The sequence below is a fragment of the Protomyctophum parallelum genome (genome assembly GCF_964188405.1).
Source record: "Protomyctophum parallelum genome assembly, chromosome: 9".
Classification (NCBI taxonomy): Eukaryota; Metazoa; Chordata; class Actinopteri; order Myctophiformes; family Myctophidae; genus Protomyctophum; species Protomyctophum parallelum.
In genome coordinates, this window is record NC_139706.1 from 3,715,243 (window position 1) to 3,738,799 (window position 23,557).

Genomic DNA, 23,557 nt, shown 5'->3' on the forward strand with positions numbered 1-23,557 from the left:
CGCCTAAACGCCGGATCACACAGGCTATTTAGGATCACAGACCAGGCTTTCCTCTGAGGTGGAAAGTCTGGTGACGCGAGGTTACCCTTATTTTACTCTAATCTTAGCCTTATCTTGTCTTCTCTTCTGTTGTCTCATCTCGTCCCAACCTCTCCTCTCTTGTCCTCCCCTTGTTTCCTCTGTCCTATATGCTCCGTCTCTCCCCGTGTAGGAGGTGCAGGTGCGTATGGGTGAGGTGGAGCAGCTTTACACTGAGGTGTCAGAGGTGGCCGTGCTCAGGCAGCAGTGGCTCCATGACGCGCTGGCCGTCTACCGCATGTTCAGCGAGGTCAACTCCTGTGAGCTGTGGATCGACGAGAAGGAACAGTGGCTGGACAACATGGAGGTCCCAGAGAGACTGGAGGACGTGGAAGTGGTGGCACATAGGTGAGGGATTGGCTGATGAGGGAGAGACAGAGAGAGAGAGAGAGAGACAGACAGAGAGAGAGAGAGAGAGAGAGAGAGAGAGAGAAAGGGAGCAGAGATGTGAGACAGAGCAAGAGAAAGTCTGTGAGGTGTGAATGGTGTAGTTACTACAGTTAATTGCTGATTGCTGATACTACTACACTGTAGTAGTATCAGCAATCAGCAATTAACTTTATTTTTTTCACGTGGAGATATCTTTAGATTATTGTATTGTAGGATGTATTGTAGGAAATGTAGAACATGTCCCACAGTTAAATGTCGGAAACATCACCAGCCAGGCTGCTATGTTCACTTGTGTTTTCAATTTGGCTAACAATACAATACTTCTGTATACTTCTCGTGGAACGGTCTTGTTCCGAATCATGTTCAAATCGCATTTTTTACTTATTCCATCCACAACGGCTTTCTCGGATGGCGTGCTAATCGGCACGCAGGGCCATTGGTGTGAGCACCTGCTAGGTCACATATCCCTACATCAGGGGTTCCCAAATTCCCATTTCCAACCTTTCTGTTACCACGGACCGGCTGACAGTGTATGAAATATTCGCAGACCGGTCAGTTAGCTGCTTTAGCAGACAGTTTGAGGGTCTAATGGAGTTAAGAGGATTGGTCCGAAGTCATTATTAATACTTTTAATTGGTTCCAAATTTGAATTTGGAAAGAAAATCTAAAACCTAGGTGGTTTCCTCCCAGCAGCGATGATAATGTACAGAGCAAACTTTCTGCTTGACCCACTTAGCTACACAGTTCCATGTTTACATTGTGCTAGTTTGGAAAGATTCATCACACAGCTTTCATTACTCAGTTCCATGTTTACATGTGCTAGTTTGGAAAGATTCATCACACAGCTTTCATTACTCAGTTCCATGTTTACATGTGCTAGTTTGGAAAGACAGCTTTCATTACTCATCTCTCTCTCTCTCTCTCTCTCTCTCTCTCTCTGTCACTGTCTCTCTCTCTCCTTAATGTAGGTTTGAGAGTCTGGACCAAGAGATGAACAGCCTAATGGGGAGGATCCTGGATGTCAACGAGATAGTCCAACAGCTCCTGGACGGAGGTCACCCCTCTTCTACTGAGGTGCGAGGCTGTCAGGACCACCTCAACTCCAGGTAACACAATGCACTACAAACACTAATGCCAATTATTACCAATGCTGTTAGACTGGTACTAAATGACTCATTATACCAATAAGCCTTATTGTCTCCAGCAGCCGAAGGCATGGGGAGAGTATGTTTTAAAACTCTGTCCGTGTGTGTGTGTGTGTGTCCGTCAGTCTGCGTACAGCTAATCTCCGGCAACCGTTGGCCCAGTCGATGCGAACCTCTACCCCAATTTTTTCCACAACGGCCACCATGAGGCTGATTTGTGCAAAACATTTCTTTATGTTTAAAAAAGTATCACTCAAAACACGTCACATCGCACTCTGTGAGATGCTATTTTCACTACTTTCGAAACGTTTCGAATCCGTTATAATAATACGCTGTGACGTTCTGTGAGCTTTCTGTAGGAGACTGCACCACATCGAGTGATTTTGCCAGTCATGTCCAGTCGATCAAACAAACAAAAAAACATTTGTTCAGAACACTGTTCATGTACCCAGGACCGATGCAGAGAGTCAAATTCCAATTACCTTGAAAGCTGACTACCCGCTTGTCAGTAAGAACATTGATTTACAACATTATCTCCCTCTCACTCCTCTGAGAGAGGATGGGGCGGAAGCAGGTGGAGAGGCAGATAGAAGAGGGACACGTTTAGGTTTTAGGTTAGGCTAGACTAAACATGGTCCATAAAATTAAATACGGAGGGGTCCCAGAAGTTTTAAGAACATGTTTCAGGCAGGTAAACGAGGTACACAACCATTTCACCAGAGCCAGTATTGCAGATGTGGTGCTCCCTGCTTTTAAAAGTAAAGTGGGCAAAGGCTCATTCATTTATATAGGAGCCACACAGTGGAATAGCCTGGAATCCAGTGTTAAACTGACCTCCAATTTGAGGACATTTAAACAGAAGACAAAAAAATTGCTACTGGAAAAGGTTCCCCTATAAAGGGTCATCTTAGAGGGATGGATAGGGACGTACTTGTTGTGTTGTGCATGTAATGTATATGTACTGTATATGTATTTGTGATGTATTTTAAAGTATTGTTCAGTTCAGTGTGAGAGGACCCCAGTGGAAATAAGTCTTTGGACTTTACTGTGTAATCCTTGGATCGCTGATTATAATGCTGTATTATGATTGCTTTTCTAAATAAATCAAATCAAATAAAAAAAAAAGGTGTGAGAGGAAGGGAAAAGTTCCCTTGTGTATGGTGTGGGGCACCCGCTGGCTCACCCTCGAAGAGCTTTTACAGTACTACATACTGTATATCCTCACCCTGGGAGAGCTTTTACAGTACTACATACTGTATATCCTCACCCTGGAAGAGCTTTTACAGTACTACATACTGTATATCCTCACCCTGGAAGAGCTTTTGCAGTACTACATACTGTATATCCTCACCCTGGAAGAGCTTTTACAGTACTACATACTGTATATCCTCACCCTGGAAGAGCTTTTACAGTACTACATACTGTATATCCTCACCCTGGAAGAGCTTTTACAGTACTACATACTGTATATCCTCACCCTGGAAGAGCTTTTACAGTACTACATACTGTATATCCTCACCCTGGAAGAGCTTTTACAGTACTACATACTGTATATCCTCACCCTGGAAGAGCTTTTACAGTACTACATACTGTATATCCTCACCCTGGAAGAGCTTTTACAGTACTACATACTGTATATCCTCACCCTGGAAGAGCTTTTACAGTACTACATACTGTATATCCTCACCCTGGAAGAGCTTTTACAGTACTACATACTGTATATCCTCACCCTGGAAGAGCTTTTACAGTACTACATACTGTATATCCTCACCCTGGAAGAGCTTTTACAGTACTACATACTGTATATCCTCACCCCGGAAGAGCTTTTACAGTACTACATACTGTATATCCTCACCCCGGAAGAGCTTTTACAGTACTACATACTGTATATCCTCACCCTGGAAGAGCTTTTACAGTACTACATACTGTATATCCTCACCCTGGAAGAGCTTTTACAGTACTACACACTGTATATCCTCACCCTGGAAGAGCTTTTACAGTACTACATACTGTATATCCTCACCCTGGAAGAGCTTTTACAGTACTACATACTGTATATCCTCACCCTGGAAGAGCTTTTGCAGTACTACACACTGTATATCCTCACCCTGGAAGAGCTTTTGCAGTACTACATACTGTATATCCTCACCCTGGAAGAGCTTTTGCAGTACTACATACTGTATATCCTCACCCTGGAAGAGCTTTTACAGTACTACATACTGTATATCCTCACCCTGGAAGAGCTTTTACAGTACTACACACTGTATATCCTCACCCTGGAAGAGCTTTTACAGTACTACATACTGTATATGCGGTCATAGCCCTTCCCACGAATCCAACCCAAGGCTCTTTGCTGCATGTCATCCACCCTCTCTTTTCCACCTTTTCCGTCTCTCTACTCACTGTTTCGCAAAATATTGAAAGCAGAAATGTAAAAAAAGTACAGTAGCCTATATAAAAGGATATGTACAGTAATAATTATACATGGGATCCATGTTCCCGAAAGACAGGCTGCGGAACAACATTCACCAGTGTTTCTGCCTTATCCTTTTCATGCATTTCATGCATTTATTTATCCTTTTGCGTGCTTTCCTCTAGTATCACGACACATCTTTAATATTCATATGTTTGGTTGGTTGGTCGGCTCACTCATTCTAAATGCCTCAGATGTCAATTTAAAATGAAAGGATGAGTCTCTTCTTATCTTAGAGACTTACGTCCTCCGTGACGTGTCAATGCACTACATTTTACTCTACATGTATGTAGTATGTTCCACCTCTATTGGCTGCTGTGGCCTGGATTTCAGTGGTTCTGATTGGCCATCAGGGCTGTGTATCAGCAGCAGTAGTCATGTCAACCTAGATCCTGGTGACCTTGGCACACGGTGGCCATCCCAGTGTGGCCATCTGTGCCCGTTCAACACAACCCACCCCATCCCACCATAATAACCATGTATTATTGCTTTCATGTTTTTCTATTACTTTAGCTTCTTTGCTATAGCTCCTAGTTGTTTTAAGCATTATTGCTAAGCGGTATAGGGATGGAGCTTGATAACCGATACCCCAAAAATATCCGATAACAATATTGACTATTGAGTGCCCGTTATCAATAAGCTTTGGGGCTTATCAAGCCTGTTATCAAGCATAGCGGCCCATGATGTCATGGTTAAACAATCAAGACAAGATGCGATCAAGAAATACATCTAATCACCCATGCATCTAATACATCTAATCTCCCATGCTGGCACAAACGTGTCAGTCTAAAAGTGTACCTGCCAACCACCGCTGTCCGGGTAAACAAAATTACGCTTTTAAAGTGGCTGTACACATATTAAACAGTTTCTTTAATATTATTTTATTGGCAAAAAGGTCAATTGCCTTCCGTCTGTTAGAAAAGTTCTGTATTTGAAGGCCCTATTAAAAGATACTGGTTCTGTTCAGAATCTATTGTCTCCCGGCGTTCCACAAAATAATGGAAAATGCTCGATAGTGGGCTCTATAAGAACCCGGCTCGATAAGCCTGATCGATAAGGTGCTCGTTATCAATAAAACAATTAACAAGCTCCATCCCTACTAAGCGGAGGAAAATAAACTAACAGAGATCATTTACTTTGCCTGCATTGTAAAATGTTTGTAACATTTCTTAAACATTTCTTATTCAGTGATTTCACTCAAAAATCCTTAGGTTTCGTTTTTGGCTGGGACCTAAGCCTTTCATCCAATCAGGATAGAGAGCCAAAAACGAAACCTAAGGTTTTTTGACCCCCAGGGGTTAACTGGGGACAGGGAGGAACTCCTTATATGGCCAGCACACTCTATAGTAGAGAGGATTATCACAACAAAGCAAAAAAATAAGTGATATTTGAATTAAGTGAAATCACTGAATATACCTTTAATAATTCTGCGTGGGATAGAGATCGCGTAAAGATACAGCAGTTGTTTATATCATTATTGTTAAGCTAATGTGTCTTTGGCGTTACGTTAGTCATGAGTCAACCTTTTGCCCAGCTAAATGAGTGATGCAGGTGTCGCCGACCTGGATCAGCGATAGGTCTGCTCCAGGTTTACTCATGAGGGGCGCGTATAGCCTGGAGGAGAGAAAAGCTCACCACAATCCAGGTCTGGTCGCCCGCGGGCGTGTGCCCGAAACGAGCGTGCGCGCGACAATTTCACACGGTAGTGCCCGTGGAAAACACTTGCGTCATCGCCCCTCAACTTCTCCGTGCGTCCAAAATAAACGTGCGCTTCTCATTGAAAATGAATTACTAGGCATTAGTCAGTCGCTCCCCGTCTGAAAAGGCCTTATCAGAGTATAGTTGTGTTCCATTATATCAATAGCATTAACCATTTTAATTGATGTTTTGGGCATGTCGTTATAGACAAAAGACCGCAAATCTTCCTAAATCATCTATATAACAGCTATTTTACTACTCTTGCACGGAGCTGTTGTATGATGAAGTATAACAATAGTGCTTAAATGCTTAAAGTGGTTAAATGCTTAAAGTGGTTAAACTATTTCTCATTTACAATATACATTTTCTGTTTTAATTGCTTATGCAGTAACTATGAGGCTATATGAGTCCTGTTCTGTACTGTTCTGGGGGGCTTCTGTGCTAGATACTGTATGAGGTCATCGTCTCCATGCTGACTTCCTGCCCTTTGCTAGACCACGCTGAGCCCTCTGTCACTCTATGAATGGACTCTGCCATTACCTCATTACAGTCGCATATGGAGCTGTCTGGGTGTGCGTGCGTGTGTGTACACGTGCGTGTGCGTGTGTGCATGTATGTGCATGCGTGCGTGCTGTGTGAGACCTGCTAGTCTGGATCAGGATCAGCAGAACATATTGGATGATGACAAACTGGAGAGCAGACTGACCGGACCTGGGCCCGAGCCACAGAACCAGAGAGTCGTCATGTCTCATCCTCTTCTGTCCACTCCATTCAATGTCTCAACGATTTCAACACTCCCGATTAGCTCTCAATTATTGTTGCCCTTTTTGTTTCTGTCTCAGCCTTTACCATGTGTTTATCATAACTGACAGTGTGTTGTTTTACTGCCATAACGGCCACAATGTTGGACCTTCACCAACATTTGCTGAGAGATTGTGGCTCATGTATTTAACCTATTCTGACCTGAGATCAGATTCATACGAGGTTTCCGCCGGACACACACTGGTCTGATTAACAATGATGGAAGACGTACTCGCATGCAATGCAGTTATACTCTGTTACAAGTAGAAGTCCCGTATTCAAAATGTACTTGAGTAAAAGTACAAAAGTACCAAAAGTGAAGTGAAGAAATATATACAGGGTTAAAGTGGTTAGTATGTTTTTGTTTTAGTATAAAAGTACAGTATTTTCCTGGGAGATGTTGTGGGGCAGAAGTAAAAGTATTGAGAAAAAAAACCCCTCAAAATTGTACTTTCATTGATTGATTTAATAGTTTATTAGACAAAATGTATAAACAGTAACAGTACAGTCAAACACTCAGTCCAAAAGGGATACCACCAAAAAAAAGTCCTTGCGTCTTGTTTCCATTTAGGCCCTATGCATTCAATTCATAGACATGACATGAACAATAACGAGATTCATAGTAAAAAACAAACAAAAAGTCCAAAACAACACAGTAACAACTAGAAAAAGTGCCCTTCTGGGCACAGGTCTCCACCAGGATAGGAATGTAGGACATTGCAGCTTGCCTTCATCTGGTGGTTGGATAAAAGGGCAACAAAAGTAAATTAGAGGTAAAAACACTTTTCGGCCAGTTATAGCGCCACCTTGAGGCTGAGTTGAAATTGAAAAACAAAATCTGTAGGTGTACTGTGCAAAAACTTGTTTTGCACAAAGCGGCCTCCTGGTGGCGCTATAACAGGCCGTTCTGGAAATTTTGGGGCAGAGGTTCATCGTTGGCATCCAGGGAGTGTGTGTGCAAAATTTGGCATCGACCGGGTTGTTTTGCACAAAGCGGCCTCCTGGTGGCGCTATAACAGGCCGTTCTGGAAAGTTTGGGGCAGAGGTTCATCGTTGGCATCCAGGGAGTGTGTCTGCCAAATTTGGCATCGACCGGGTTAACGGTGGCCGAGATTAGCTGCTCACGGACACACGGACGGACGGACGGACGGACACACACACGGACGGACGGAGTGCAAAACATACTCTCCCCCCATGCCTTCGGCCTGGTGGAGACAATAAAAACACTGTATAAACAATGGGGGGCGGGGTGACCATTTCCTCTCTGAAAGGTGGATTTTCAGGCCTGTTTTAAAAGATGCAAGTGATTTGCATTTTTGGAGGGAGGGGGTCAGGGCATTCCACGCTTGGGTGGCGATGCTGTACAAGGAGAATTGACCCATATTTGTTTTGAAAATGGGTGGTACCAGATCATTGTTCTCGCTCCCTTTAGTGTTGTGGGCGTGGGTGTTGCTCACTTTTCTTTAGGTAGTAGTCACGTATGCGGGTACTGAGGGCATTGAGGGCAAGGTTGCATTTACAATTTTGAAGGTCAAGCTCATTTTAAATTGCTTAACTCTGTCTTCTACCTGGAGCCAGTTTAGACTAGCAAAATGGGTTGGTACTGTATAAGAGGTGGGTCATGGGCCCCAGGCCGAGAAGTAGTCGAATTAGTTTGTTTTGGGACGTCTGAAGCTTATACTTAATTAAGTAACATTGTGATGCTGGCGAACCAGGAGGTAGAAGCATAGCATTAGTTACTTTACAACACTAGCGTTGACTCCCATTGTAACAATGGAATGTGGAGGTGCTCATTCTATCTCAATGGGATAGTTCCAGTGTTTGTAACTATAGCCCATACAGCACCCCGCTTTGCGGCGAGATCAAAGCATGTCACGACTCTCTTCTTCTACGGCTCTGGCCTCCCCTTCCTCTTCCTCTCCACGTCCTGCTCTCTCTCTCTCCCCCCAGGTGGAATCACATCGTGGAGCTCGTTGAGCACAAGAAGGACCACCTGGACTCTGTGCTGCGTCTCCAGAACTATCTGCTGGAGTGTGCTGAGATCAAGTCCCAGATCCAGGACAAGAGGAAGGCCATTGACGCCACCCAGTACGTGGGCAGTGACCTGGGGGGAGTGCTGGCGCTGCAGCGGCGCCTCTCCACCATGGAGGGTGCCCTGTCTGTCCTGGAGCCCAAACTGCTACACCTGCAGGTACAGTTGGATAGATTGGAAAGATACTGCTTTTATATTCTGAGGCCAACACTACTTGTGCTTGTACTTTCACTCGAGTAGATTTTTGAATACCAGACTTTTACATTGTGGTGTTGATTGGAAAAATGTCTACTTCTTCCACCACTGCTACTCACCATGGCCAAAATAGAGCACCGAAGTCCTGACGTAACTCGCTCATCCCGACGATTCCCCTGGTTCGCGGAAGTAATTTCTCTATGGAGAATAACGTGGGGTGATCTTAATATCGTCTACTATAAGCGTTGTGGTCCAAAAATAAACAAGCTGTCTCTGCGTTATTGTCAGGGAGGTGTCTCTGTATCGTTTGCAACAGTCAGTCACTCATATATGATACAGTCTGCTTCTAGCGAAAATCTAACTAATTCAGCAGCAGTAACATTAGCGTTTTCTCTCAGTCAGTTGATATGATCCATATGAGTGAAGCGGCCGGGGTGACATGTTTATTTTTCAAACACAGTTGTTATATGAGGCGATCTAAAATCGCCTCAATGGGGATTTCAATGCAACTAAACAAATACATGAACCTGGGGTTCTGACGCCCTCTACTGAAAGTGACGTCAGACTTCGGTGCTCTGTAACGTGTGTTTGTCTTTATACTCCGTACCAATAGGAGGAGGCCGAGTACCTTGCCACCGCCCATGCAGGCCGGGCCATGGAAGTTCTGGTGCCTTTTGAGGGCATCAGTGTGGAGTGGGAGGAGTTGAAACAAACTCTACAGGGCTGTGAGGATTCTCTGATGGTTGCTGGAAGACTACAGAGCTTCATACAGGTACGTGCACACACTGTATAAGGCAGTGATCACTTTAAGGACCCCCAGTTTGATATGCATTAGACCAGCAGGGGTTCTCAACGTTTTTTGGCCGGGGACCCCCGGAAATGCTTTGGCAATGTCTCGGGACCCCCGCCCCGCCCCCTCCCGACCCCCAATATAAATTGACTCCTACAATAACCTTAATAATATAGACAATACGCCATAAATAAATACTGAAACCAGATATAATCATTAGGGAAGGTGTATGCATGTGCTATGTAAACTTATTTTTTCTTTTCTTTTTTACTATATTTTTTATCCCACGATTTTGTAACCCATTTTTCAACCCTGTGTCAATCATCTAATGTGATCCTGGGCTCTACACACCCTCCGCCAACCTGGGGAGAGCAACGGACTTAACTCATGCTTCCTTCATGCTTGAGTGTCCAAGTTGCTCCTTTACACCTGACAGGGGGGAGTTTCCCTGGTTGGACGTAGCGCGTGGAAGGAACACGTTATTCCAACCAGTTCCTTTCCCCTCCATCAGGCGCCCCGGCTGGCCAGGGGGAGGCAGTTTAGAGACCAGGATTACTGCATGTTTTTGTGAGGGTACCTACCCTAGGGGACACGGGGAAAACATGCAAACTCCACACAGAAAGGCCCTTTCGCCAACCCCCGCTTCGGGTATGGGCACTGATGACGCGGAGGAGGAAACACGCTGCCAGCACCCACAGCGCCCCGAGCGGGAATCGAACCCAGGACCTTCTAGCTGTGAGGCGACAGCACTACCAACTGTGCCACCGTGCCCCTAAACTTTTTTTTTTTTTTTATATAATTTGGGGACCCCCCAAAATAATTTGGCGACCTCCCCGAGGGGTCGCGACCCACGGGTTGAGAACCCCTGCATTAGACCACAGACCCCCCCCCCTCCCCCCCGATTTTGGGAACCACTAATATGAGGTACAGAACAAATGTATAGACGCATTCTCACAGAGGCTTCCATAATCTATAAACCGTCAAAGGGATCTTTTAACCAAAGGAGAAAAACTATTATTTCTTGAATATTGAACATTATAGCAGAACTGCGTAGAACAAGAACCGAACCGATCTAGTCAGAAGCAATTGTCTTAACCCATTTTGGGAGGGAACCCATTTTGGTGTTCGAAATTACGTTATGCTTTAGCTATTTAAAAATAGCAGATCTACAAGCTCATAGCGCGCCACCGAGTGGCGCGCTACGAGCTTGTAGGTCTGCTATTTTTGAAAAATCGATGAACGACTGACATGGGAAACACGGCTTTCTCAGAAAACCGTCAGGATTTGGAAGACAGTTTTAGAATCTGATCTCGGGTCAGAATGTCTTAAGTCAGGTGTTCCTCTGCTCTGTTCTCCATGCAGGACCTGGACTCCTTCCTGACGTGGCTGGTCCAGACCCAGACGGCGGCGGCCTCAGACCAGCTGCCCAATGCCCTGGAAGAGGCCGAGAAACTCATCAATAAACATGCGGCCCTCAAGGAGGAGATCGGGCGGTAGGTTGTCTCATTCATCATCACTCTTAACGTAGAAAGCCAGTGCCGTTCTGACAGGCAGGAATCATCCCGCGACGACAGGGTTCATGTGGGATTTATGAAACGCTTCGTATCCCACCAATCATGGCGTAAGAATGGTTGGGTATTGACAAATGTGGCGGCTGACAACGATGGACGTTTACATATCACAGCCTTAAATATTCTTGTTTCAGAGGGATCGCCCCTCAAGATTTTACGACATGAAGAAACAGAATATGGCCATGAAGGGAAATTTCTCCGACGTGGAGATAGTTACAGTATTTTAACGTTGGAAGCATAATCGAACCTGTGGTCTGGGAATAACATCCCATTATGTGGTCAATGTGTGGCGTAGCAGATACAGTAGTAATTCTACTAATTCACTCACTTCTATGCAACAATTTTGCACACTTTATGTACTACATGTAGGCCCTACAGTACAGCAGAGACCCCTCAGCACATCTACAAGCTCACGGTGTGTTATTTTGTGTGCTGTCATGTACATCTGCTATTAAAATAAATAAAAAATTTAATCATTTTGCATTTTTAAACATAAATATGTTTAAAGGTATTATGACATTATGTATAACATAATTTTAACAACATTAAAAGTCTTGGCCATGGTCCTTCAAACGTGTCTAAAAAGTTTGAACACTCAACTCCACTCCAGTATTTCTTGCCAGGAGTTTTTATGTATGTGTAATCTGCATCCTGAGAAGCCATGGAAAAACACATTATTTTAGCCTGTAGATGTCGGTAATTCCCCCTTTCCTGTCAACCCAAGATGCGCTTCTTTGACAACTTAGTAGGAACGTCACCGTCAAAAATAAAAGAGTCATCTAGGCCAGTTGGTATCCAGTGTAAGGACTTGTGTTGATTGACACAGCCAACAACAGAGCAGATTGATTTTTCTCTAGAAGCCATTATTAGTAAGTATTACAAAGAAACAAAGTCGCGGTCACAATGAGGAAGCGGAGAGGAGAGGGGCGGAGAAGAGATGGTAGGCAGGGAGCAGAGGGGAGGGGGCGGAGGTTTAGCAGGGATCTACGTATATGCCTGCCGTCCAACCAGATGAGACATTTTTGCATAATTATTCACAAAAGTCCAGAAAGCAGAGAATACACTGAATGTTCAAACTTCGTTTTTTTTTTGTGAAATTGATGTCAAGAAAAGCCAAAAAAGCCAAAAAATCTACAAAAATGTGTTTTAAATGTCACAATCCCTTTAAATAAAAACATTTTCAGGGCTTCCGCGTCCAATATATATATATATATATCAATGTGGCGCGTCCTTGGTACGAAATCATTTAAGAAATGCTGATTTAGATTTGTAGACCTCAGGCCTTAAAACCTCTTATCCCATTCTGAACGGGCACCCATTTTGGTGTCGGCATCATGTTATGCTTTAGCTATTGAAAAATAGCAGATCTACAAGCTCATATCGCGCCACCGAGTGGCGCGATACGAGCTTGTAGGTCTGCTATTTTTTTTTAAATCGAAGAGCGACTGACATTTCTAGAATCTGATCTCAGGTCAGAATGGGTTGATCAGACCAGTGTGTGTCCAGCGGAAACCTCGCTATGAATCTGATCTCAGGTCAGAATGGGTTAAAGCCCCAATCCCCCGCCGGCGGGGGGGCAGCGGCTGTCCTCACGAACAGCTCTCAGCGGGTATAAATGGGGCTGATATTTTTGATTTTTTCCTCCTGGACCCCCCCCTGGGGTTAAATATGAATATAATAAATGTAATGCTTCACGGGGGAAGATGGCTCCGTCCCGGACCCTGCATCGTGCCCTCCAGGAAGACGTGTCACTGCGTTGCTGTTTTGACAAATGAAGGACTCACGCGTCGCCAGAGGCTATGCCGGCATTCATGAGAGATAGCCTGGCAAGTCCGGCGTCAAAAATGATCTGCACCTTTATGGAATGATCTTTTTTTTTTCACCATTGATCATGTGTATTAACTATTAATCTGTCATGGATGGTGGCTTCAAACGCAATTGGATAATGGCAGCCTACAATAAATCGCACCATTCACATCAGGAAATGTAGAAATCCCGTTAGATTGTCTCTTATTCTCCTGCTGGAGTCCCAGTAGCCAAAGCCCCAACATGGAGAGCTCCTGCACTGGCACAGGTACGACATTCAAGCATCGGGTTTCTCTCCTTATTAACTGTGGTTCCAAATTGTGCCACAATTCCAGAAGGACGTGCCTTGGGAGATGTCATTCTCCATGAAAAGTTTCCAGCAGTCCTGAAATATCCACTTACTGTGCATGTGCATGAAAGTGTCAAGTGACTTTCTCAAAGTACTTTCCCCATTTTCCCACATTCAACAGTGTTTATCATATTTTGACACTTGCTTTGGCGCATGTTTTCTAATGCCAATAAAGCTCATTTGAATTTAATTGACTGTCAAAGCTCTTTCAAATAGGTGACTGATTTAGCACCTGACCTATCACCTATACTATTACGATCACAGAACAGATTGATAAATGCCGAGAATTGCATTGAAATTACTCTACGCCCAGTCGCCCACTTTTTGATTACATACTGTACAAAGTTGATAAATGAGGGCCCATGTGTCTTCATTTGAATAACTTACATTTGATATTATATTTATTACATAAAGTATTTTAATAGGCTCTATTCATTTTGCAGTTTACGTTTTGGTCGCGTGACCTTCGACAAGATGTTATCATGCAGTGAGTGCAAGTACGTTCTGCTTTAAGGACTGTAAGGATGTTGGAAGGAGAAATGGACACAAATACATGTTATCCCTCATTTCCAAAGATTAACATTTGAGTTCCTAAATCAACACAAGCACTTTGTTCTTGGTCCATGTCATGTCTTTGCCTTAATTATATGAGGTTACAATGCTTAGTTGTAGTCTTAAATCTTTGCTAATTTAATTTTTTGAAGATTCTTTGTGGTGGTTTTCTGACTTTATTGACACTACTGTATATAGTTTAGAGTAGAGCGAGACAGAGAGGGCAAGCGACACAGCAAAGGCTCATCAGGCTTGAGAATCTAACCTGTGGCTCGTTGTGGCTGCTTAAGAGTCTATCTATGGTATCTATGGATTGAAAACCCATGACAAATCAATATTATTCACCTTAAAGATCAGGATCTTCTTTTGTTAACCCATTCTGAACGGGCACCCATTTTGGTGTCCGCATCATGTTATGCTTTAGCTATTTAAAAATAGCAGATCTACAAGCTCATATACGAGCTTGTAGGTCTGCTATTTTTGAAAAATCGAAGAGCGACTGACATTTTTAGAATCTGATCTCAGGTCAGAATGGGTTAATAACAATAATAATAATACAATAACAATACATTTTCATGCGAGGGGATTCGTCAGGCGGCGTAGAGGTAGAGGTAAGAGAAAATAAACTAAACCAAAAACTATGGTTGCCCCCCCCCCCCCCCCCCAGTTATGAGGAGGACTACGAGCGTCTGCAGGCGGTGAACGAGCTGCTGGAGTCGGAGGAGTCTCCGCTGCCCCACGCCGCCCTGCAGCAGTGGCTCCAGAAGCTGGACGTGGGCTGGAACAAGCTGCTGGAGATGTGGGAGAGCAGGAGGGAGGTGCTGGTCCAGGCCCACATCTTCCACCTGTTCCTGCGAGACGTCAAGCAGGCCGAGTCCTTCCTCAATAACCAGGTGAGAGAGAGCCTGCATGTCTGGCGGAACCACACACTATGGCTGGTGGCTCAGCCAGTGAGCGCAAAGAACCACACACTATGGTTGGTGGCTCAGCCAGTGAGCGCACAGACCACACACACTATGGCTGGTGGCTCAGCCAGTGAGCGCACAGACCACACACTATGGCTGGTGGCTCAGCCAGTGAGCGCACAGACCACACACACTATGGCTGGTGGCTCAGCCAGTGAGCGCACAGACCACACACTATGGCTGGTGGCTCAGCCAGTGAGCGCACAGACCACACACACTATGGCTGGTGGCTCAGCCAGTGAGCGCACAGACCACACACTATGGCTGGTGGCTCAGCCAGTGAGCGCACAGACCACACACACTATGGCTGGTGGCTCAGCCAGTGAGCGCACAGACCACACACACTATGGCTGGTGGCTCAGCCAGTGAGCGCACAGACCACACACACTATGGCTGGTGGCTCAGCCAGTGAGCGCACAGACCACACACTATGGCTGGTGGCTCAGCCAGTGAGCGCACAGACCACACACACTATGGCTGGTGGCTCAGCCAGTGAGCGCACAGACCACACACTATGGCTGGTGGCTCAGCCAGTGAGCGCACAGACCACACACACACCACACACTCTTTGACACAAGTTAGAATCTCACACCGTCCATGTCTTGTCTTTGATTGTCTCTGTTCTCTCTGACCTTGTTTTTGTTTTTGTTTTAATCTTTTCATGGTTAATACTTTTATTACCAGTACATTTACCAGGTATAATACTATCTAACTCTATATCAACATTGGCTTAAGGGGTCGTCACGCTGATGTCACTATGACTCAACCATAACCATAATCATAAGGAGTTCCCAATGCAGCTACAGTATGCCCAAATATGGAGTGTGTTGTCTAATCTCAATGTGCCGTCATGGCATCAGTCAGCTCCATATACTGTACGGGCAGTCGGGCACAAAAGGAAACAAGCCCATATGGACACCAGAGTAATCTAGTAAGAGAGACTAGCGTTGACTCCCACTGTAACAATGGAATGCGGAAGTGCTCATTCTATCTCAATGGGATAGTTCCAATGTTTGGAACTATGGCCCATAGCACCCCGCTTTGCCGCGAGATCAAAGCGTGTCGCCACTCTCTTACTATTCCACTCGGGTGGACACGTACTGATGATGACATCAGGGATCTCAATATTATATATTATGCATGTGGGGGAATTCGAGGGAGGAGAAAGCAGCTAGGAGGTGGAGGAGGGGCAGCACCTTATAGACTCACATAGCATATCATCACAATCAGCAGACTATTTTCTGCAAAGCAGAATACGGATGCTGGGGTTTAAACAGACACAGTCCCTTTGTTTACAACTTGACATCATTGTTGAGTAGGAATCTGTACAGTACAACACGGGTCTGAATGACCAACGGTCAGTGGTGGAAAGTAACTAAATACATTTACTTAAATACTATACTTAACCCATTTTGACCATTGTCGATTTTTCAAAAATAGCAGACCTACAAGCTCGTAGCACGCCTCTCGGTGGCACGCTATGAGCTTGTAGATCTGCTATTTTTCAACACCAAAAGGGGGTTCCCGTCCAAAATGGGTTAATTACAATCGTGTGTGCGTGTGTGTGTGTGATGTGATATTATGTAGAGCAGCAACGTCTAGTAAGTTAACTGTACTTACAGTATGCTACAGTATACCTTTATCATATTCTCAGTATAGGACGGTGGGTCTCAGACTGTTCAAGCCACGACGCCCCAAAATAATCATAACTCAGGGTGGAATTGTAGGAGTTGAGGCATTACACGTGTGTGTCTGTCTGTCTGTCTGTCTGTCTGTCTGTCTGTCTGAACTGTCTGTCTGTCTCTGTCTGTGTGTGTGTGTGTGTGGGGGGGGGGGGGTCCTTGCGTGCCAGAACATTTGTCTCTCTGGGTTTGCTTGTCTCTGTGTGCTTCCTGGGGACCCAGCTCTCCGTATTAGCCTCGGGGGCCTTGAATTGGAGAGCAGCGCATTTCTTTTCCAATAAGTGTCAAAGGTCTTACTGCCACAGACTGCTGACTGCACTCTCGCTCATAGCAAGCTTACCTGTACTCTGTCTCCTCTCCCGCTTTCAACTCTCCTAGCTGTCTGTCTCTATAAGAAAAACATGCACGTACAGTACCTGTTTGGTGTTCTGATATTTGGGTGTAGAAAAGTATTTTCACGGAACTGGTTGCTTCGCGAGGCACCCAATATTTAAAAAATTGATAGTAAATTATATCTATATATTATGGAACAGGTCGATATAGTAAATTATATCTATATTATGGAACAGATCACTTTCTCTCCATTTCGGTGAAGTATGTAATACCTTTGCAACCAGGTTTCGTAGGCAACGATCGGATGACTAAAAATGTCTTCTATGTCTTATTTGTTTCGTACTTTTGAGTATTATATTAATACGCTTTTTTGTACACACCCTTTATCTCTCTCACTGGATTTATTTCATTATTTGTTTTTTTTTGTCTTTGTTTGAAAAATATATAAAAACCATTGGACAACCGAAAAAATGTTTGATCGTTCTAATTAGACCATTATGAGGAGAATGTTTTTAGTTTTATATTTAGTATAAGTGAATAATGTAAATCTGAACCAGGACCTTAATGTCCATACCACCAGAAAAATGTAAACCCAGATAAATTACCTTAATAGTTACCAGAATATAGGACAACAAGTTCACGCTATCTGACCGCAGCTGCGTGCAAACAAAATCAAAACAATGCCCTGCAATATTCAAGTCAACAAGCTGCAGAGAAACGGCTGTCTAGATGAATATACTAAGAGTGAAAGGCCCTGAAATACGAACACCAGGATGGGACAATGTGACATGACATTAAGTAGGGATGGGATGGAAACATACTGTAGTCACAAACCAGAAATACCCGACAAAATATGATGGGATATGGAAAAAACATGGCATTGTGTACTGTATTTTAAACAGTGAAGAAAACCAGGTATATGGCATGGCATGCTGCAGACAAGCAGACTGCTTGTCTGCAGCATGCCATATACCTAACCTACCTATGGTAAAATATATAAGTGCCTTAAAAGCTATAGCCGTGAGTGCTGGTTTTCTTCTCCGTTTAAAATGTGGTGTCTGACCGTGCACCCGGTAAAATGATTAAAGTGAGTGAGACGAGATGGAGTCGTGCATGCTGCCTTCTATTCCAATTGTGTACTGTAAAACACAGATACAATATCCATCAATGTCATTTGAAAAATGTTGTAAAATGATTGTAGATGTCCTTAACCCATTCTGACCGGGCACCCATTTTGGTGTCAGCATCATGTTATGCTTTAGCTATTTAAAAATAGCAGATCTACAAGCTCATATCGCGCCACCGAGTGGCGCGATACGAGCTTGTAGGTCTGCTATTTTTGAAAAATCGAAGAGCGACTGACATTTTTAGAATCTGATCTCAGGTCAGAATGGGTTCATCAGACCCAGTGTTTGTCCAGCGGAAACCTTGTATGAATCTGATCTCAGGTCAGAATGGGTTAAATAAAGAATATAGATATATAACAAAAGGCAAACATACAGAGAAAAAAAAGGTATACAAAGTGGACTTTCCACACCTCGTCATCCTGTCTTTTCTTCCTGGTCTTGGTCAGGAGTCGGCCCTGGCCCACGTGGAGCTGCCCACCACGGTGGAGACGGTGGAGGCCGCCATAAAGAAGCACAAGGACTTCACCACCACCATGGAGCTGAACCTGCACCGGATCAAGGCCGTGATCGAGGCCGGGGAGAGCCTCATCAGCCAGAACAACATCTACTCTGAGCGCATCAGGGAACGGGTCGACACGCTAGCCAACAGGTATAGGATGACTCCAGAACCACCATGTTTTAGCCACTTGAACCCTAGCATCTCCTATCCTGGGGAAGGGGGGGGGGATGCTAGGACAAGCTCACAATATTGAGATGCCAGAGATGCCAGGACAAGCTCACAATATTGAGATGCCAGAGATGCCAGGACAAGCTCACAATATTGAGATGCCAGAGATGCCAGGACAAGCTCACAATATTGAGATGCCAGAGATGCCAGGACAAGCTCACAATATTGCAAAGTTTTGAGCTTGTAGATCGGTTATTTCGGTGAACAGATTTGGTGTAGAGGGAAATACAAGCGGACAATCAAAAGCCCTGTCAACTAAGTATATTGGGCTCAAGTTTTTTTTTTTATTAAGCAGCCAGCATCTCTTTTGGTTCTGTGCTGGTTTTGAGCACAGAACCAAAAGGGGAACTGCTAATGCATGGTTCTAGCTGTCTGCTGAACTGATTATTCTAAGCAGCTGGCCAAGAATAATAGAATAATGAAAAAGAAGAAGAATAATAGTTGGCCAGAGACGACAAAGCCTGAGGGACTGTTGAATATGAATGAAACAGCCTGGCCTTATTCAGTCTAGGACACCTCACCATGAAATCTATGTGGCAGGTGAGGCCACACACGCATGCACGCACGCACACACACACACACACACACGCACACGAACACACACTAGGGCATTAACGACTTGAGATTTTTCCAAGTCGACTTGTCAGACAATAAAGTTGAAGCTGAGTCGTTTTATGCCGGGAGGGGGGGGGCGACCTTAACAGGGGGCAGGTGGAGGTGCGTGCTCTCAAATACATACGATTTTTTTGTGAATGCCCTAAACACACACACACACACACACACACACACACAGTGTCACTGTCATACTAGTGGCATTATTTACATACTATAGAGGGGTCACGGGGTGTTTTAGGTTCAAGACTTTGGGCCCCATATTGGGGAAATAGGCGAACCAGCATGAAGCAACAGTCAGGATAGGGTGTGGTATTTGTGGGACCAGAGAAGGGTGGAGCACCCTGCATGGCCATAGATAGATACACGACTACACGTATAGATTGCAATCAGAACTGCAGACTCACTCCCAATCTTCCACCAGTCTGAAAACTCACCTCTTCAGACTCCATCTAGCATTTGCACTAGCCTGAGTCCTTCAAGGCCTTACAGGCGTTTGAAAAGGCTAAACTTATATAATTTAGCATAGCATAGCATAGCATTTTATGTAGACATAGCACTCTATAGTGTGTACTCATAGTTTCATTGTATTGCTTGCTTATGATCCATGATGACTATTTCTAGGAAGAAACCAGAAATATACAGGGAAGATATATTTGAATATTATAACCACACCTGGGGGTCAATTAGATCAGTTGTTCCCAAACCTTTTAGACAGTCACCCAAAACAGAAATTTCTTCATGAAATAACAAAAAACAAACAAACATTGAATTCTGTTTTTAATTCATGAACATATTTGATTTTTTTGGGAATGTTTTTTGAAAATGTTTTGAAAGAATAATATTAATTAAAAACCAAATGTAGGAAACAAAACATAAGGGGACCCATAACAATGTGTCCGCTAGCGCTACCCACAAATGGGTGCCTACCCACTGTTTGGGAGTCCTGTAAATCGCTCTGGATTAAGAGCCTCTGCTAAATGCCTACCCACTGTTTGGGAGTCCTGTAAATCGCTCTGGATTAAGAGCCTCTGCTAAATGCCTACCCACTGTTTGGGAGTCCTATAAATCGCTCTGGATTAAGAGCGTCTGCTAAATGCCTAAATTGTAGATTACACGACACGATTATTGTGGTAAAAAGAATTGAGATTAATGACATCACGATAATCAAATTATGCTTAACAGCAAGTAAAACAACCTCTTCTCCGTAAGTCCCCGAAATACTAAACGAGGATGAACCTGCCACTGCCTGTCTAATTCACCCATCCCACCCATTTACAATTTTGGCATTTAATAAAGGTCTTATCCAGAGTCACTGTACGATCGGTGTCAGATCAGAGTAAACGTCATGATCCCTTAGTCAACAGTTGCAAAATTGGGCCATTTGCCTTTCCGTTATAAAATTAAGTTTGGATGCAATGACAGCTAGGCACTTTGAAGATAAGTAGTACCTTTTTCTTTACCTTGCTTTAATGGAATTCACCTTTCTCTCCCTGCCTCCACCCTCTCTTCCTCTTCCACAACTTGGCTGCACCTCCTCCTCTCCCTCTGTCTACCAGAGGGAACCAGAACAGAGAGCTTGCCCAGGAGTGGTTGGAGAAACTCAACCTTCAGTGGGCATTACAACGATTCCTCCTGGACTGCATTGAGGTAAGACAGAGCTTTCTACTGTAGTAAAGGTTGATTGATTACATTACTGTATATGGTCATTTATATGTATTATATTTGACTAATAATTAATTATATTAAGTGGAGAAAATGCATCACATTTACACTTGAAGAGCCTTTTTTGTTCCTGCTCGCTGCGGGTCTGGTTGTTCTGGGGAGCCCCCCATTTCTCGACTGTTTCGGACGCGGGGCGGCTCGGCGGAACCGGGCCGGCAGCCTGGGCACGTTCCTGTGGTTCTGGAACTTCTGGGGGACCCCCACACGAAGTTGCAACGCTCACTTCACACGGGTGTGATTTTAGTATTGCAGCTATTGCCTTGGAATAGCAACCTGAGAGAAGATGAAAATGAATGATCTGAGTGGTTGTTTAGGCTTCAGTGTGTATAAAAAGGTATTAACGGGCAACATTTATATAATACATTTGATTTTAAATTCATGGTGGGGCCCCTTTAAAGCTTCTAGCTGTGCTCTGGGGATGAAGCCTACAGATTTTGTTGACCCCATTAGTGTCACTAATGGGCGGAACACTTTGGATACGAATATCTTCACAATGTCTGGCTGGATTTGCCATGGAATTTGATGTGCTCATTCATGATGATGGGGCTTTTAGACTGAGTTTAAGACTGAGTTTACCGTTTTCTAAAGTAGATATTTATCATGGTTTGCCCCGAACTGTGTTCAAGTCCACTGAGAGGATGCAGCAGAATGGCACATTTCTTAATACTAAGTATCGGTGAAGTGTTACTACGATTATAAATGATGGGAATCATTTATGGGAAGCAGTGGTGCTCATTAATCACTCTACCTCTTTCTACTGTAGGTTGCACTAAAAGCTCTGACTGTGATAGCATACAGTTACAGCATTACTACATTGTACACTTAACTGGTAGCAAGTAGCATAAGTTGTGAGATATCTCGGTTAACTCGGTTGCTTGTGGGCTCTTTGATATGTGCCCAATTACCTCCAAGTAAACGTCAAAGGACAAATAACCCAGTTGTTCAAGGTTCCCTGAAGATTTGGTCTCAGTTCAGAACCCACTTCAAACTTTAAAAAGCACTTGTCACCTCCCCCATTCGGGCAAACTGCAATTTGGTTCCATCTCTTACAGACCCTTCATTTCAGCAGTGGCATGGGAAGGGAATTAAATGTGTGACCTATTCAAAGATGGGCACTTTCTTTCTTTCGAGCAAATTTAGCGGTTTTTAATATTTCACAGTCAAACGTCTTTAGGTATTTACAAGTACGTAGCTTTGTTAGAAAATATTTCTCTTTGACAACTCCACCAAGTACTTGGGTAGACGAGTGTTTGAGTTGGGATCCGGTCGACAGGGGAATTCTTTCTAGGCTATATGACTGCATTCAGAGGGTGGCTTCCCCATCACTTGAACGTGTGAAAAGGACATGGGAGGAGGAGTTGGGTATGGACTTAAGAGATTTAACCTGGCAATTGGCGGTCTCACTGGTACACTCATCCTCAATATGCATTAGACATGGTTTGTTACAATTTAAGGTTTTGCATAGACTACATTTTATCCAGACTCAGATCCAGCCTGTGCCAGGTGTGGTCAGGAGTCGGCTACGCTTAGCCACATGTTTTGGTCCCAGATTGACTGCATTTTGGACAGAGATATTTAATACCTTCTCATATATTTGTAACTCGACTATAGATCCCAATCCGATAACGGTGCTGTTTGGTTCCCCTCCAGAGGGAATACAAATACCAACTCATCAGGCTGAAGCTGTAGCGTTCTCCTCTTTACTTGCCAGACGCCTGATACTATTCAATTGGAAAAAGGCAGTGCCGCCATCTCACAAACGTTGGGTGGAGGATGTTATGTCACATCTCAAACTCGAAGAACTTAAATATATAATCAGGGGCTCCACTCAGAAATATACCAGAGTTTGGCAACCGTTTCTAACCTACTTTGCGGTAGTATTTTCTACGTAGTCTTTGGCCATTTGTTCTCATCTGTTCTGTGATTGTTGTGATGTATCTGTTGTCTGTCCTGTCCTATGTGCAAACTTACAAATACTTGAATAATCTGCTACTTTTTTTTTTTTAATACTGTTTTTATTAGGCATTTTTTGTATATGACAACTTCAGAATATCCTTGACAATGATAATGAGTTATTCAGTTATATAAAATGAAAGATAATGACAGGTAATGTAGATTCCACATACAATACATAATAAAAAAGATATATAAATGTGATAAACACGAAAAAACAAAAAACAGTTAAACAATGACAAATGTGAACAGACAAACAAAACAAAGACAACAGGACAGACACTCTTGCTCTCAAACTTTCCCAACACGTTGTTGTAAATTAACTGAATTACAGACATCTCTTTTTAAATGAGAAAAAATAAAATAAAGAAAAAATACTCAGTTCCTTTTTTTTCTTTTCTTTCCAGTTTTCTAATATGTCATCTATTGTGTAGGAGGGGTTAGCGTGCACCTATTGAAATGGTCAATGAAGGGTTGCCATGTCTGGTAAAATCTATCTTCACTCCCTCTCAATTCAAACTTTATCTTTTCCAATTGCAAGTAGTGCATAACA

At 43.7% G+C, this 23,557-nt stretch overlaps 1 protein-coding gene across 1 annotated transcript in view; it reads left to right on the forward strand.

The window, feature by feature from the left end:
• The window catches only part of sptbn4b (spectrin, beta, non-erythrocytic 4b), a 126,534-nt gene that overhangs the window by 40,235 nt on the left and 62,742 nt on the right, over nt 1–23,557 (forward strand). The window contains 8 exon segments of the mRNA XM_083774003.1: nt 212–426; nt 1,437–1,574; nt 8,536–8,776; nt 9,426–9,584; nt 10,965–11,095; nt 14,548–14,773; nt 18,434–18,636; nt 20,886–20,976. Of these exon segments, the coding sequence (XP_083630129.1) occupies nt 212–426; nt 1,437–1,574; nt 8,536–8,776; nt 9,426–9,584; nt 10,965–11,095; nt 14,548–14,773; nt 18,434–18,636; nt 20,886–20,976 (1,404 nt within the window).